The following is a 14,392-nucleotide window of genomic DNA, read 5'->3' on the forward strand; positions in this document are numbered from 1 at the left end:
TGCCTTTGGCCCAGGGCATGATCCTGGAGTCCTGGGATCGAGTCCCAAGTCCCACGCCAGACTCCCTGCATGGAGCCTGCTTCTCCCTCTGCCTGTGTCTCTGCCTCTCTCTCTCTATGTCTATCTTGAATGAATAAATAAATAAAATCTTAAAAAAAAAATTAAAAAAAAAAAACCTGCGGCAAATGGGATGCCTGGGTGGTTCAGCCATTGAGCATCTGCCTTTGGCCCCGGGTGTGATTCTGGAGTCCTGGGATCAAGTCCCACATCGGGATCCCTGCATGGAGTCTGTTTCTCTCTCTCTGCCTGTGTCTCTGCCTATTTCTGTTTCTCTCATGAATAAATAAATAAAATCCTTAAAAAAAAAAAAAACAGTGGCACCAAGAAAATATAGGTATATTTTCTTACATAATAATATACCATAATCATAGCTAATAAAATTGGTAAAAACTAAAGTCATCTAATACCAGGTTCATATTCAAAATTTCTACCTATTGTCTCAAGAATATTTTTATAGTTGTTTTGTTCAAACATTGATTTTTGTTGTTTATACCTTTTAATCATTTTTAAACTAAAGTCTGCTATTCTGTGACCTCACTACCACCACCACCCACCCTCCAATCTTGTATGCCATTGATTTGCTAAAGAAATAGGGTTAGAGATAGAGAACAAACTGAGGGTTGATGGAAGAAAGTGAGTAGGGGATGAGCTAGATGGGTGATAGGGTTTAATGAGTTGATGTTGTATGTAAGTGATGAATCACTGAATTTTACTCCTGAAACCAAAATTGTACTGTATGTTAACTAACTAGAATTTAAATTTAAAAAAATACAAAAGAAAATCTAAAAAAAAAAAAAAGAAATAGGATTAGTTGGCCCATAAGAATGTTGCTCCTTCTAGATCTGATTACTTACTTATGGAATCTTTTACTTTTTTATTTAATTTCCTATTTTTCTCATAAACTGGAAATTAGAGCTAAAAACTTAATTATATTTAAGTTTAGCCTTTTTGATAAGAATATAATGCATTTACCATTGAAAAGGAACATGCCATTTAAATAACTTTATTAAAACATAATTATACATTAATTTCATAAAAGTAGAAAATTTAGATAAGTTTAAGAAATCTATTATCTCATCTGTGTTAATAAAAATTCAAGTAAATACAATCTTTTAAAAAACAAAATAAAAATTCAGCCAAGTAAATTTTTTTTGAATTTTTATTTATTTGACAGAGAAGGGGGGAGGGGGAGAGAGAGAACGAGTGAGGATTGGGGGCAGAGGGAAAAGGAGAAGCAAGATCCCTGATAAGCAGAGAACCTGACATGGGGCTTGATCCCAGGATGCTGGGATCACAGCCTGAGCCAAAGGCAGATGCTTAACCAAGTGAGCCACCCAGGAGCCCCCAGCCAAGTAAATTTTTTTTTAAGATTTTTTTTTTTAATTTATTCATTCATGAGAGACACAGAGAGAGAGAGAGGCAGAGACACAGGCAGAGGGAGAAGCAGGCTCCATGCAGGGAGCCCGATGTGGGACTTGACAATTGGCTTTATTGAATAATTCATGAATGAGATAGCATCCCATCTAACAAGTAAAGAGGAACTCTAAAGGGCTACAGAAAGGGAATAGTTTTTAAAAGCAAGCAGGACAAGGAAGTCATGAACAAACTCACCTCCTTTGGGGAAACTAAAGGGTCTTATTAGGTGGATTACCTCACTGATGCTGACCAGGAAATTCCAGACTGACCAGTTAAGATTACATTCCTGGGGAAGGTTAAACCTGCAATTAGGTTAGATATTAAGCCCAATTTTGGTGACATGGACTTAGCACAAGTGACTCTATTTTGGGCCTGTATGTAGTGTCTAGCCAGAGTTTTTTAATAAGAAAAAATACTGTATTAATAACATGGTATTATAGAATTTAAGAAACAAAACAGATGAACGTAGGAGAAGGGAAGGAAAAATAATATAAAAACAGAGAGGGAGGCAAACCATAAGAGACTCTTAACTATAGGAAACAAACTGAGGGTTGCTGGGGGGAGTTGGAGAGAGGATGGGTTAACTGGGTAATGAGCATTAAGGAGGGCTCTTGATGGAAAGAGCACTGGGTGTTATTTGCAACTGATGAATTACTAAACTCTGCCTCTGAAACTAATAATACACTATATGTTAACTAAATTGAATTTAAGTAAAAAATTAAGGGGTGCCTGAATGGTCCAGTCAGTAAAGCATCAGCCTTTGACTTAGATTGTGATCCCAGGGTCCTTGGATAGAGCTCTGTGTAGGAATCCCTGCTCACTGGAGAGCCTGCTTCTCCCTCTCTCCCTGCTCCTGCTCTGTCTAGCTATCTCTCTCTCTCTCTCTCAAATAAATAAATAAAATATTTTAAATTAATTAAAAGAAAAAGAGAAAAGTAACATGATATTTATAATAATGTGCATAATTAGTTCAAGAATATGGCAAGCTAATTTGCAATGACATGAATGGACTAGAGAGTAGTAGGCTAAGCAGTGTAAGTCAGTCAGAGAAAGACAATATGATTTGAAATCATATATCATGATATATTATTTCACTCATATGTGGAATTTAAGAAACAAAACAAATGAGCAAAGAGAAAAAAAGAGAAAGGCAAACCAAGAAAAAGACTCTTAACTATAGAGAACAAACTGATGGTTACCAGAGGGAAAGTAGTGGGGGTAGAGAGATAAGGGGGAAAAATGGGTAAAATAGGTGAAAGGGATTAAGGAGTACGTTTTTTGTGATGAGCAACAGGAGTTGTATGTAAGTATTGAATCACTATGTTGTACAATTGAAACTAATACCACACTGTATGTTAATTAACTAGAATTTAAATAAAAACTTATAAAAAATATGGTGAGCTAAAAAATTACAAACTAAAATTTACTAACTCAAAATTTTTAGTACAATGTATTTTAGAATGCCCCTTTTAAATGATGTGTTGAGATTCAAGAGTAAAATTTACTGTTTGACATTTATGACCAGCTGTTACCCACTATCACCCTGAATCTGTTTGAACTTTGTCCATAAATATTCAGTAATATGATCAGCAGCATAGTTGGTGAAATATAATATGATGGAATGTAAAATGTGACCATAAATTTCTCACTGGGCCGGTGTGTTAATAAAATAAACCCTATAACAAACAGCAAGAGGCATTAATCTCAACCCAAAGAGATTTTTAAGTACTTGTAACTAGAAATAAATAGTTGATACTTGATATCTAAAATATTTGGATACAACACAAGACTAAAGATCAAAAAATAAATAAATAAATAAATAAATAAATAAATAAATAAATAAATAAATATCAAGTTACAAGCATATCAATAGAAAGAAAATTTAGTGATCTATAGAAATATCCGTGAAGATGAGAGAATTGTTGAAAAGGCAGTGTCTATCTACAGCCATAACCACTCTGGATGCACCTGATCTTGTCTGAAAAGCAGACGAGAAAGCTGAGAAAAAGCCAAAATGAAATAGAAATTTTAAACCCAGTGAAGGAAAAATATAATCATGAGGAACTGCCTTCCCTCATCCTCAAGGGATTAACAACAAGATTTGAATTGCCATATGAAAGACCTGAGCTAGATAAAATGGAGAATTTTGGCAAGGAGTATTAAGTATCACAGTAGTATTCTCTTTTTGAGAGGATTTTAAGTTTAATGTTTAAAGAATGATTAGAAAAGTTCAGTCTTTTTTAATTTTTTTTTTAATTTTTATTTATGATAGTCACACAGAGAGAGAGAGAGGCAGAGACACAGGCAGAGGGAGAATCAGGCTCCATGCACCGGGAGCCCAACGTGGGATTCGATCCCGGGTCTCCAGGATCGCGCCCTGGGCCAAAGGCAGGCGCCAAACCGCTGCGCCACCCAGGGATCCCAGAAAAGTTCTGTCTTAAGGGGAATAGAGTAAATCCTTCACAAAGCTCCCTCTTCTGATGCTATACCAAAAGAAAAAGAAAGGAAAATCTGAAAAAACAATATTATCTAATGTTCTACTTAATTATGTCAGTCCGGATTCCAGTGATTGCTTGATTTAAATACACACACACACACACACACACACACACACACACACATCTAGTTCTGCCAAGAAAACAAAAGTATGGAATCTGTCTTGTATCTGCTAGACTAAGGATTGCCATGACAACTGAGTATAAGACATATACTTCATCTCTGATTCTATGATGGCACCTTTTCTCTGTTAACTCAAAGCACTCTGTAAAATGGCACAGTACAATGAGTAGCTAAATTACTAGAAAGAGAATTACACAGAAAAAGAAAAAATATCCCAAATCACTCTCTTCTTTATACTTCCTTTTCTTCTCCCCATTTTCTACTTAAAAAAAAATTTATCCACAAAACAGTAACCAACTCTGAGACAAAGAAATAATACTTATTACTTAAATAGAACAGTAACCAAAAGCCAACCACCACAACTATTTCTGTTGACTCCTGGGGAATCTCCAGTGATCTTTTAGTTCTTTGCATGGAGTGCAGTTATTAAAGTCAAATGGGGTGTGAAAGTTACCTTGACTCTTGCATCTATTAGCCTTGACTAACTTCCCTGGAGTAGGCAACAGGATCCTATTAGTAACCAAATCCATTATAGAAAGACAATTTAAAGTGCTAAATAAGTATGCTGCTGAAGGAGAAATTATTAGTGATTTCAATGTTTATCTTTTCATTGTCATCTATTTTTAAAGATCAGAATAACTTCATGGAAGAAATTGTCCTAGTAAATGCTTAGTACTGATTTTCAACTCTGAAATAAATAACAAATGACAGTGCATGAGTTGACCTTTGGTCCCATTAACAAACCTAAGTCATGTTGCTGGGTACCAAATATGTACCTAACGTCCAGATAGGCTTGAAAGAAGACCATGAAAGGAAAAACATAAAAAGAGTGGGGTGAGATGAAAGGAAGAGAATAAACAGAAGGAAATGGTAGCAAATGTTAGGTGCCTCTGACAGTAGACAGTCATTTCCAAAGTAAAAACTAACTTAGGATGATCAGAAAAATATTTACTGATTTTTTTATTCCCTTAAGAATTTGATTGCAGAGCATGGTCTCAATGTCAGATCAGGCGTTCTACTTTTGCAGAATCTTGTAGTAATGAAATTCCATTAATCATGTTTAGGTACTTACATTGTTGATAAAGTTATCTTCTCAATAAATCTTTGCTAACAGGGCTTTTGACCTGTTTGATAATTAGCTGCTGTAATATATTTTTCATGTAATTAGTCAGAACCTGTCACCAGGAATGAACTTGCCTTCTGTGGGAAAATGCACTCAGTGACCTGCCTCATCTTTCCTATGTCTCATACTCATGATTCACTCATCTGCATAACAATAAAGCTTATTATATAGTGAGCAGGCATCAGGAAATCTATTTAAAATTGAAGAAGAATATAATATTCTGATCCAAAGACTATTCTTTCGCTTTATCATTTCTCACCTTTAAAAATGTGATATACTCTTTTGTTCCTTTAAAGTTAACATTGCAGGGCGCCTGGCTGTCTCAGTCAGTAGAGCATGTGACTCTTGATCTCAGGATTGTGACTTCAAGCCCCATGCTGGGTACAGAAGGTACCTTAAAAAATAAATTAATGAAGTTAAGATTGTAACTCATATTGTCCATGTGAAGATTTATAATTCAAATAGGAAAATCATTCATTTATCTGTGCTTATTTTTTTCAAGACCAAAATATGCATTGCTGGATGAATGTACCAGTGCTGTCAGCATTGATGTTGAAGGAAAGATATTTCAAGCTGCAAAAGGGGCCGGGATTTCCTTACTATCTATTACACACAGGCCTTCTCTGTGGTGAGTGTTTCCAATGTTAATTTGCAGTAGACAGATTTTCTTTGTATTTCTCAAAGAATAGCCTTGCCTAAACTATCACTATAGAGCATAGGATGTTTCACTTATTTCCTACCTATGTTTCTGTTAAATTGCACACTGCTAGTGTAGATACCCTAAACCTAACATCGTAACAATGTGCTATTTTGGGATGCTTGGGTAGCTCAGCGATTGAGCATCTGTCTTTGGCTCACGGCGTGATCCTGGAGTCTGGGGATCGAGTCCCACATCAGGCTCCCTGCATGGAGCCTGCTTCTCCCTCTGCCTTGTCTCTGCTTCTCTCTGTGTGTCTCTCATGAACAAATAAATAAAATCTTAGAAAAAAATGAAAAAAACAATGTGCTATATGAAAATGGTTATCACATTCCAATAATTCTGAAAAGAAATAGAAAAATCCAGTGATATTTTTTAACTGAAAGTTCTCATAATGCATAGCATGTACGGGGGAAAATGTATTTATGTAATTTTATTCCATCTTTTTAGCCCTTTTTTCAAAATCCAGGAAAACAATTTTACAACTTAATATTCTCCCAAAGGATGAAGTTGGAGAAAACACAGGGGAAAAGAACCTTTTTTTTGTGTTGGGGGTGAAGTTTGTTTAAAAAAAAAAAAAAAAGGAAAGAAAGAAATATTTTCTAAATAATATCTCATTAAACCCAGTGGGATTCCCTCCATTTTAAAGAAGGATAATACTGAGGAACCTGAGTGGCTCAGTGGTTGGCTCAGGTCGTGATCCCAGGGTCTGGGCATTGAGTCCCACATCAGACTCCCTGCAGGGAGCCTGCTTCTCCCTCTGCCTATGTCTCTGCCTCTCTCTCTCTCTGTCTCTAATGAATAAATAAAACCTTTAAAATTAATTAATTAAGTAATATTTTAAAATGATAACACTGTTTTTACCATTCCCCTACTTTTCTACTGATTCATCATCATAATAATAGTTGCTATTACAGATTCAGCACCTATTCTATTCCAGGTTCATTTTATTTAAGTCTCATAACAACTCTATATGGAATATAGGTAGTCTAATTATTCCCATTTTACAGATGAAGAAACTGAGAACTAGAAAAATAAAGAAAGTAACTTACCATGATCACACTCTATATTCTAGTATACTGCTCTACTTATTATAAGGAACTCAAAGTGCATCATATATGGAAGCCATAAAAACACTTATTCATTCATAGTACACTCCGCTACTTTGATATTTCTGTTTCATCAATCAAAATCTTTTCTTTTGATATGTTAGTAACTACAGTTAGCCTCCTATTTTCCAAGGGACAGAAAGGGCTTCTGCTCTCTCTTTAGCAGGTGTCTAATCACATTCTATGCCAAAGCTGTCATCATGTACATGACTTCAAACCTAGGCTGAGTAACAAGCTTTATTTGAGCTAATTTCTGGAAGCCCTTCTAGACTTTTCAGTGTATAGAGAATGTTTACTTTAAAATTATGAGTTAACTGAGTATTCAGTTCAGATCAGCCTTTCACTGTTACACATTCTCTGTATTCTACTTCTATTGAGAAGATAATAATCTATTTTCAATCTATTTTCACTCTTCATTTAAACATTCAAATTTTTCATCAATTTTTTCCCTCAGAGAGGTGACCTGAAAATAGAGCATTTCATGAAGTGACCTTTTCTATAGAACTTTGTGGTTTGTCTCTCTGCTATTAAGAACAAATTGGCACCTGGAGTGATAAGAGCCTGACTTACTAATCTCTCTAGAAGTAGTCTGGCTCTGGTCCAGGATGAGTACATGGCAATGAGTATGATTCCTCTAACTTTTCCATGGAGAAAACCAGCAGGAACTGGATCTTATGACACATAACATTTGTCTATAAATCCCTGAATCAGTGATGACATAGAACCACACCAAAAGAACTCTTGAGCCCTTTCTGGTATGGACTTGTCATTTCTAGATATGCTTCCTAACTGATCACGTGTTGGGATAACGTGGAGTTATACCTTAGTTCTGGGGCTTTTCCTGACCTTATCAATGGATGTATTATGCTATTCTATCATCAGTTCCTTATTCAAGTAGCCTAAAGAGTCATTAGTAGTGTATTTGGCCATTTTTCCCTCAGTTGAAGGAACAAATAGGTTTTTGTTGCTGTTGTGTTTTTAAAGATTTTATTTAGAGCAGTTTTATGATCTTAGAAATATTGAGAGGAAGAACAGACTATCCCATATGCTCCGCCCCCACATGCAGAGCCATATTATCAACACTTCCCACTGGGGTGATATATTCGCTGAACCAACATTGACACATCATTATGACCCAAAGTCTGTAATTTACATTAGGGTTCACTCTTGGTGGTGTAGAGTCTTTGGGTTTGGACAAATTTATAGTTGCGTATGTCCATCATTACAGTATTTTACAGGGTATTTTTACTGTTCTAAAAATCCTCTGTGCTCTGCATATTCATCCCTCTCTTCCCTCAAGCCCTACAAACCACCATCTTTAATGTTTCCATAGTTTGGCCTTTTTCAGAGTGTCATAGAGCTAGAATCATCTAGTATATAGCCTTTTCAGCTTGGCTTCTTTCACTTAGTAGCATTCATTTAAGTGTCTGCCCTGTCTTTTCACGGCTTCCTAGCTCATTTCTTTTTAGCACTGAATAATATTCCATTTTTCAAATGTAGACAGTTTATTTACCCATTCACCTACCAGAGGACATCTTGGTTGCTTGCAGTTTGGGCAATGATAAATAAACCTTTTACAAACATTCATATGAAGGTTTTTAGGTGGACACAAGTTTTCTCAACTCCTTTGGGTAAATATCAAGGAGTGCAATTGTTGGATCACATGGTAAGAGTAGTTTTGTAAGAAACTGCAAAATTAAAAAAAAGAAAAAAGAAAAAGAAACTGCAAAATTGCCAGCCAAAGTGGCTGTACCATTTGGCATTCCCACCAGCAATGAATGAGAGTTTCTGTTGTTCCACAGCTTTGTTGGCATTTGGTATTATCAGTGTACTAGATTTTTGGCCATTCCAATAGGGTATAGAGGACAGATAACTTTTAAAGCAAATAATAAAATCTGTAATTTTATGCCTTTTAACAAGAAAAAACATTTTTTTTTAGAAAAAACATGTTTTAATTGCAGCTATTCATAGTATATTTCCTCATAAAACTAAAAATCGTGTTACTTTTGCATTATGAATTAATTTAGGCATTTTAGGTTGAAGAAACTAATCGTTAAATTAATAATTAATTAAATCATTTAATTAATCATTTCTGATTAACCTTTCTCCCTAGATGAAATTCTTATTTTCCCTGAAAAGATTTCAGAAGCGAGGAAAAAAAATGTATTCTATTTTCCCCGTGACAACAAGGGGTAATTGTTGATTATGAAGGTTAAAATCAATAGCAGTATATAAAGAGGTCAAAAATTAGAGAATCCTATTAAATTATTTGATTCCTGGATAGAAATATAGCTTTATACCTACCACTTTCCTAAGCTTGATTCTATTTGTGCAGGAAGTCTACAGATTATTTCCAACAAGCCTCAGTTAGTATAGTAGTTTCCTTTAAAATCTTTTAAGAAAAACCCTGAAATAATATTTTAGCTCATTAGATAGAACACACCTTTGAATCTCAGGTCATTAACACCCATACATTATCTTCCTAAAATGTAGAAATCAAATAATGTTGTGGGACTGGAGTGACAAACCAAACCTTCATTATACATAGAAGATAGAAGTTGTCCAGGATCAGAACTACTGTGTTCTAAAATTGCTCCCAGTTGTAGATCCAAGGTTAGGAAAGCCCAAGAATTTAAAAAAAAAAATCATTAATCTCTGTCATATGTTCTCAAACACATGAACTTTCAACCTTCAGTTTGAGAGTGATTTTTACTTTTTTAGACACAGTTTAACACAGATTAGTTTCCCCTTCTTAAGCATGTTAACACCATCCAATCAAAATGAAATGAAACCAGAGGTCCTTCAGTTGATGAATACATAAACAAAATGTGCAAAACCATATAGTAGAATATTATTCATCTATAAAAATGAAGGAAGTTAGGGCGCCTGGGTGTCTCAGTCAGTTAAGCATCTGCCTTCAGCTCAGGTCATGATCCCAGTGTCCTCGGATGGAGACCCGCGCTGGGCTCCCCTCTCAGTGGGGAGTCTGCTCCTCCCTCTCCCTCTGCCTACCCCTCCCCACCGCTTGTGCTTGCTCTCTGTCAAGTAAACAAATAGAATCTTTTTTAAAAATGAAAGAAAAAATAAAAATAAAAAAAATAAAAATGAAAGAAATACTAATATATGCTACAACTAGATGAATTTTGAAATCATTTTAAGTGAAAGAAGTTAGTCACAAAAAGCCACATATTATATGATTATATGTATATGAAATGCCCAGAATAGACAAATCCAGAGATACAGAAAGGAAATTGATGGTAGTCAGGGGCTGAACAGAGGGGGAAGGAGGAAGGAATGCTAATAGGTATGGGGTTTCTTTTGGGGTAAAGAAAATATTCTGGAATTGAATAGTAGTGATGGCTACATGAGCTTGTGAATCAACTAAAAAATCACTGAATTTTATACTGAAAAGGATGAGTTTATGGTATGTGAATCATGTCTCAAGTTTTATAAAGGAAGTAAATCTACTTGAAATAAGCCCACTGATCATAGTAAATAATGACAGATGAGAGCTCAAAAGGGATCAAGAAGGGAGAAAAACTATAAGGAAAAGATAGGAAAACTGAGGACACGTAGGAACATGGGCCACTTCAGCATAGTGACAAAAGAGAGGGACTCAGCCATGCAAGGCCAACTCTGCCAGCAGTACTCTCTTCACACAGCCCCCACAAATCCCAGAAACTTCAGCCTCTCTTTAGGATAAGATGGACTGTCTCCTGTCTTACCAGTAAAGTAATCTCTATACGTCTCTGAATTTTTTTTTTGAAAGATTTTATTTATTTATTCATGAAACACAGAGAAAGAGAGAGGGAGGTAGAGACAGAAGGAGAAGCAGGCTCCTCGCAGAGCAGGGAGCCCAGTGCAGGACTGCATCCCAGGACCCTGGGATCAGGACCTGAGCCAAAGGCAGATAACTGACTGAGCCACCCAGGCGCCCTCTCTCTCTGAAGTTTCTAATTATGAACCAGAGCCATGAGAAAGGAGATTAAATTATATGAAGGCATAGAAACATCTATCAAAGAATTCATTTTTTAAAGTGTTTTAAAACTTAAAAAAAAAATATGCTCCATACCCAGCATGGAACCCAACACAGGGCTTGAACTCATGACCCTGAGATCAAGCCCTGAGCTGAGATCAAGCCAGATACTTAACTGACTGAGCCACAAAGGCACCTTTTGTATTTCCTTTCTTTTTCTTAGGTGTGTGTGTGTGTGTGTCTTTTCCCTTCATAACCTTTGACATTTTTACTTTCTTCCCTCAGCTTCCTTTCCTTATTCTGATTCTAATTAAGCTCTGATATTTATTCAGGAGCCATCCTGGGTTTGAAGATCAATTCAATAGATACAAACAGGATGTGTTCCTTATCAATTCATGTACATCCAGAATATGAAAGAAATTTAACATAAGCAATAGAATTTCCAAGAGATTAATGACTTTTGGAGTTAAAAAAAATCACAATATTTAACCTATTGAGGGATTCTTGAAAATCAAATGTAAAATAGGCACCTTACTTAAAATTTGCCTTTGAAAAAAAAATTTGCCTTTGAATATTATCTGAAATGATAAGCCTAAAATGGCTTTTCTCAATTACTGCTAATAATATTATTTCATTTTGATTATGCAGGAAATACCACACTCATTTATTACAGTTTGATGGCGAAGGAGGTTGGCGCTTTGAACAATTGGATAGTGCTATCCGTTTAACACTGAGTGAAGAAAAACAAAAGCTAGAATCTCAGCTAGCTGGAATTCCCAAAATGCAGCAGAGACTCAATGAACTATGTAAAATTTTGGGAGAAGACTCAGTGCTGAAAACAATAAAAAATGAAGATGAGACATCCTAATTTGTTTTGACATGTTTTACAAGTTAATTTTTAAGTAAAGACTCAGACAGGCTGTTATAGTGCATGCATTGTGTTTAAGCTAAGCAAGAGAAAAAAGGAAGTAAGAAATGTTTTATAAAATTTTAGCATCAAGAAAATACATGATCTGACTTTTCCGAAGAAAATAAACAAATGCATTATGTGAGATTAGTCATTTTGGCTTATACTAATACCTAGTGAAAGCCTAATTCGCCTGTAAAGTAGGATTTTCTAGGTGAATTTACAAAGAATACCAGATTTGCTATGTGAATGTGATGTGTCTGAAGTTCTTAACAAACATGGGAAAAATCTTGAAAATGGGTCAACTTAAGAACAGCATACAGTTTGAAACAGGTACATAAAATTAGAAATTTGAGTAACATTTCAGTCCATTTATAGTTATGAGATTTAATAGGTAGGATTCATGTTCATCATTAATTGTGATCAACTAAACCTGTATACAAAATAGCTGACAGTTTGATAAAATAATTTCAATATGAAAAAATTATTTTAATGGCAGTAATTGAAAGAAAGAAAGCATGACTATACATGTATAAAATGCCATATTTTTAGATTTTGAGCATCTTAATATGGGCACATAACAAATTAGTTTCAATGAGAATCTTCCATATTTGTTAATAAACTCTTTCATTTTAAGAAGAGAATTGCCAATACAGAAAAGGAGTATCTCAACAATGTATGTCTCAGCCTGTTACTTTGCTTGGCCACATTATCTACTGCAACTTCTATCCAGAAATACTCAGCTTGTTTTTGTGTTCAAAGGAGGAGGCCACCACATTTTTAAATAGCAATGCTATAAGAGAATATAGGGATTTTCAAAATCACAGTAGTTAAACATACATTGAAATAGCACTTTATAATTTACAATCCTCATTGATATCATTTCATTTTAATTCATTCATCCTTTAATCTCTTGAGGCAACTATTATTTACCTTGTTCACTTTTGGGAAAATTGACACTCAGACTTGACTTAATTATGCAGTTTATTTAGGGACAGATCCAAGGATCAAATAAATTTCTCCTGATTATATGATCCAGTGCTATTTCCACTTTCCACTTTCCGCTATCATTCTGGAAATCTAACTGGGCTATAATATCAATAAAAGTTAGATGAGATGTTGAAAAGAAAATAAATTTGGTAATGTCACTGGTATAATTATTTGGTTATTGTTTACAAGATGTGGAAATTAAATACAAAGTGGATAGTTCACTGGTCTGTGGTTTAAAATGAGCCAAGAAAGTTCAGAAAGTTTTCAGCACCTATGCACTCATACTCAATATTAACATACTTCTACAGCTAGCAATCAGATGGGAAATTGTGTTATAGGTAAATTTAATATTTATTGAACATAATGAGAAAGAATCTGCATGGAATAGTCCATGTAAAATAAATCTTATCTAAACATGTGCCCTGAAGTTGGAAGTACAAAAGCCAGAACTGTCATGTTAATCTCCTACTGCCAGTGCCACCACGTTGATAGGCCAGGAAAAATGAGAACGATCGGTCATTAGTGGTTTTGGATTTTATTTATGTCTTTATTTTTTAGCATAATAAATGCTACGTCAGTGATTCTCAGACTTTTTTCGGGTTGTAGAGTACCTGGAAGTCATTTGTGATGCCTGTAGTAGAACATCATGACATTTCACATTTTCAATTCGGCCATGCTAATTAAGGCATTTTTAGTTATCAATAAATGTAACCATCTTATATGAAGGAATGCAGTATAAAATGATAATCATTACATCTGCCTAGGTTTTTCTGTTAATATCTCTAGGTACTCATATTCTTTTGTCAGTTACTGCTACTTCCTATTAGAAAAGTGAAGCAAGTGTCAAAGGTTTAAAAAAAAAGAATGCATGGAGCCAAAACTTAAACTTGATCAAAATCATCCATTAATCCATTAATCTTAACTTCTATATTAGCAGTTATTCAGTTTATACTGCTGTAAGGAACAGTCTGAGGCAATGTCTTAAGTTAACTTTTAAAGGTACAGGAAGAAAATGAAACGTCCTCGTTTGAAACATGTGAATAATTTCCATGCCTTAATTTTCACAATTTGAAAAATAAAGCATTTAGGACCTGATATGTTGTGTTTTGAAATCTAAAAATTAATGCCAAAAACAAATATTAGATTTGTAATTAGCCCTTATTTGATATATCCTATCAATGAGCTGAAGTAAATAAAATTCACTATTTATAATGTACAGGATTTGAGGATGTTTAAAATTCTGTACTAAAACTATACACACTGTAATTTAAATGTTACAGTTCTTTTTTTTATAAATTTATTTTTTATTGGTGCTCAATTTGCCAACATATAGAATAACACCCAGTGCTCATCCCATCAAGTGCCCCCCTCAGTGCCCGTCACCCAGTCATAAATGTTACAGTTCTAAGAAAAACATGTTTTACCTGGGCTTTTTTTGTGCCTATTTATTTGCTGAATTTTCATCAAGGAGCAATATCCTCTAATGAGGAGGGGG

At 34.8% G+C, this 14,392-nt stretch overlaps 1 protein-coding gene across 2 annotated transcripts in view; it reads left to right on the forward strand.

Moving 5' to 3' along the window:
- ABCD2 (ATP binding cassette subfamily D member 2) overlaps nucleotides 1-13,992 on the forward strand; it is a 68,138-nt gene extending 54,146 nt beyond the window's left edge. The window contains exons 9-10 of one of the 2 annotated variants that reach the window (XM_049102645.1): nucleotides 5,721-5,846; nucleotides 11,649-11,868. In XM_049102645.1, the coding sequence (XP_048958602.1) occupies nucleotides 5,721-5,846; nucleotides 11,649-11,728 (206 nt within the window). In that variant the 3' untranslated portion in view covers nucleotides 11,729-11,868. Of the gene's footprint in view, nucleotides 1-5,720; nucleotides 5,847-11,648 lie in introns of both variants that reach the window. The other variant, XM_025455600.3, reaches the window with a different exon arrangement.
- Nucleotides 13,993-14,392: the final 400 nt, after the last annotated feature.

This window comes from Canis lupus, chromosome 27 (genome assembly GCF_003254725.2).
Source record: "Canis lupus dingo isolate Sandy chromosome 27, ASM325472v2, whole genome shotgun sequence".
In the NCBI taxonomy this organism is placed as follows: domain Eukaryota; kingdom Metazoa; phylum Chordata; class Mammalia; order Carnivora; family Canidae; genus Canis; species Canis lupus.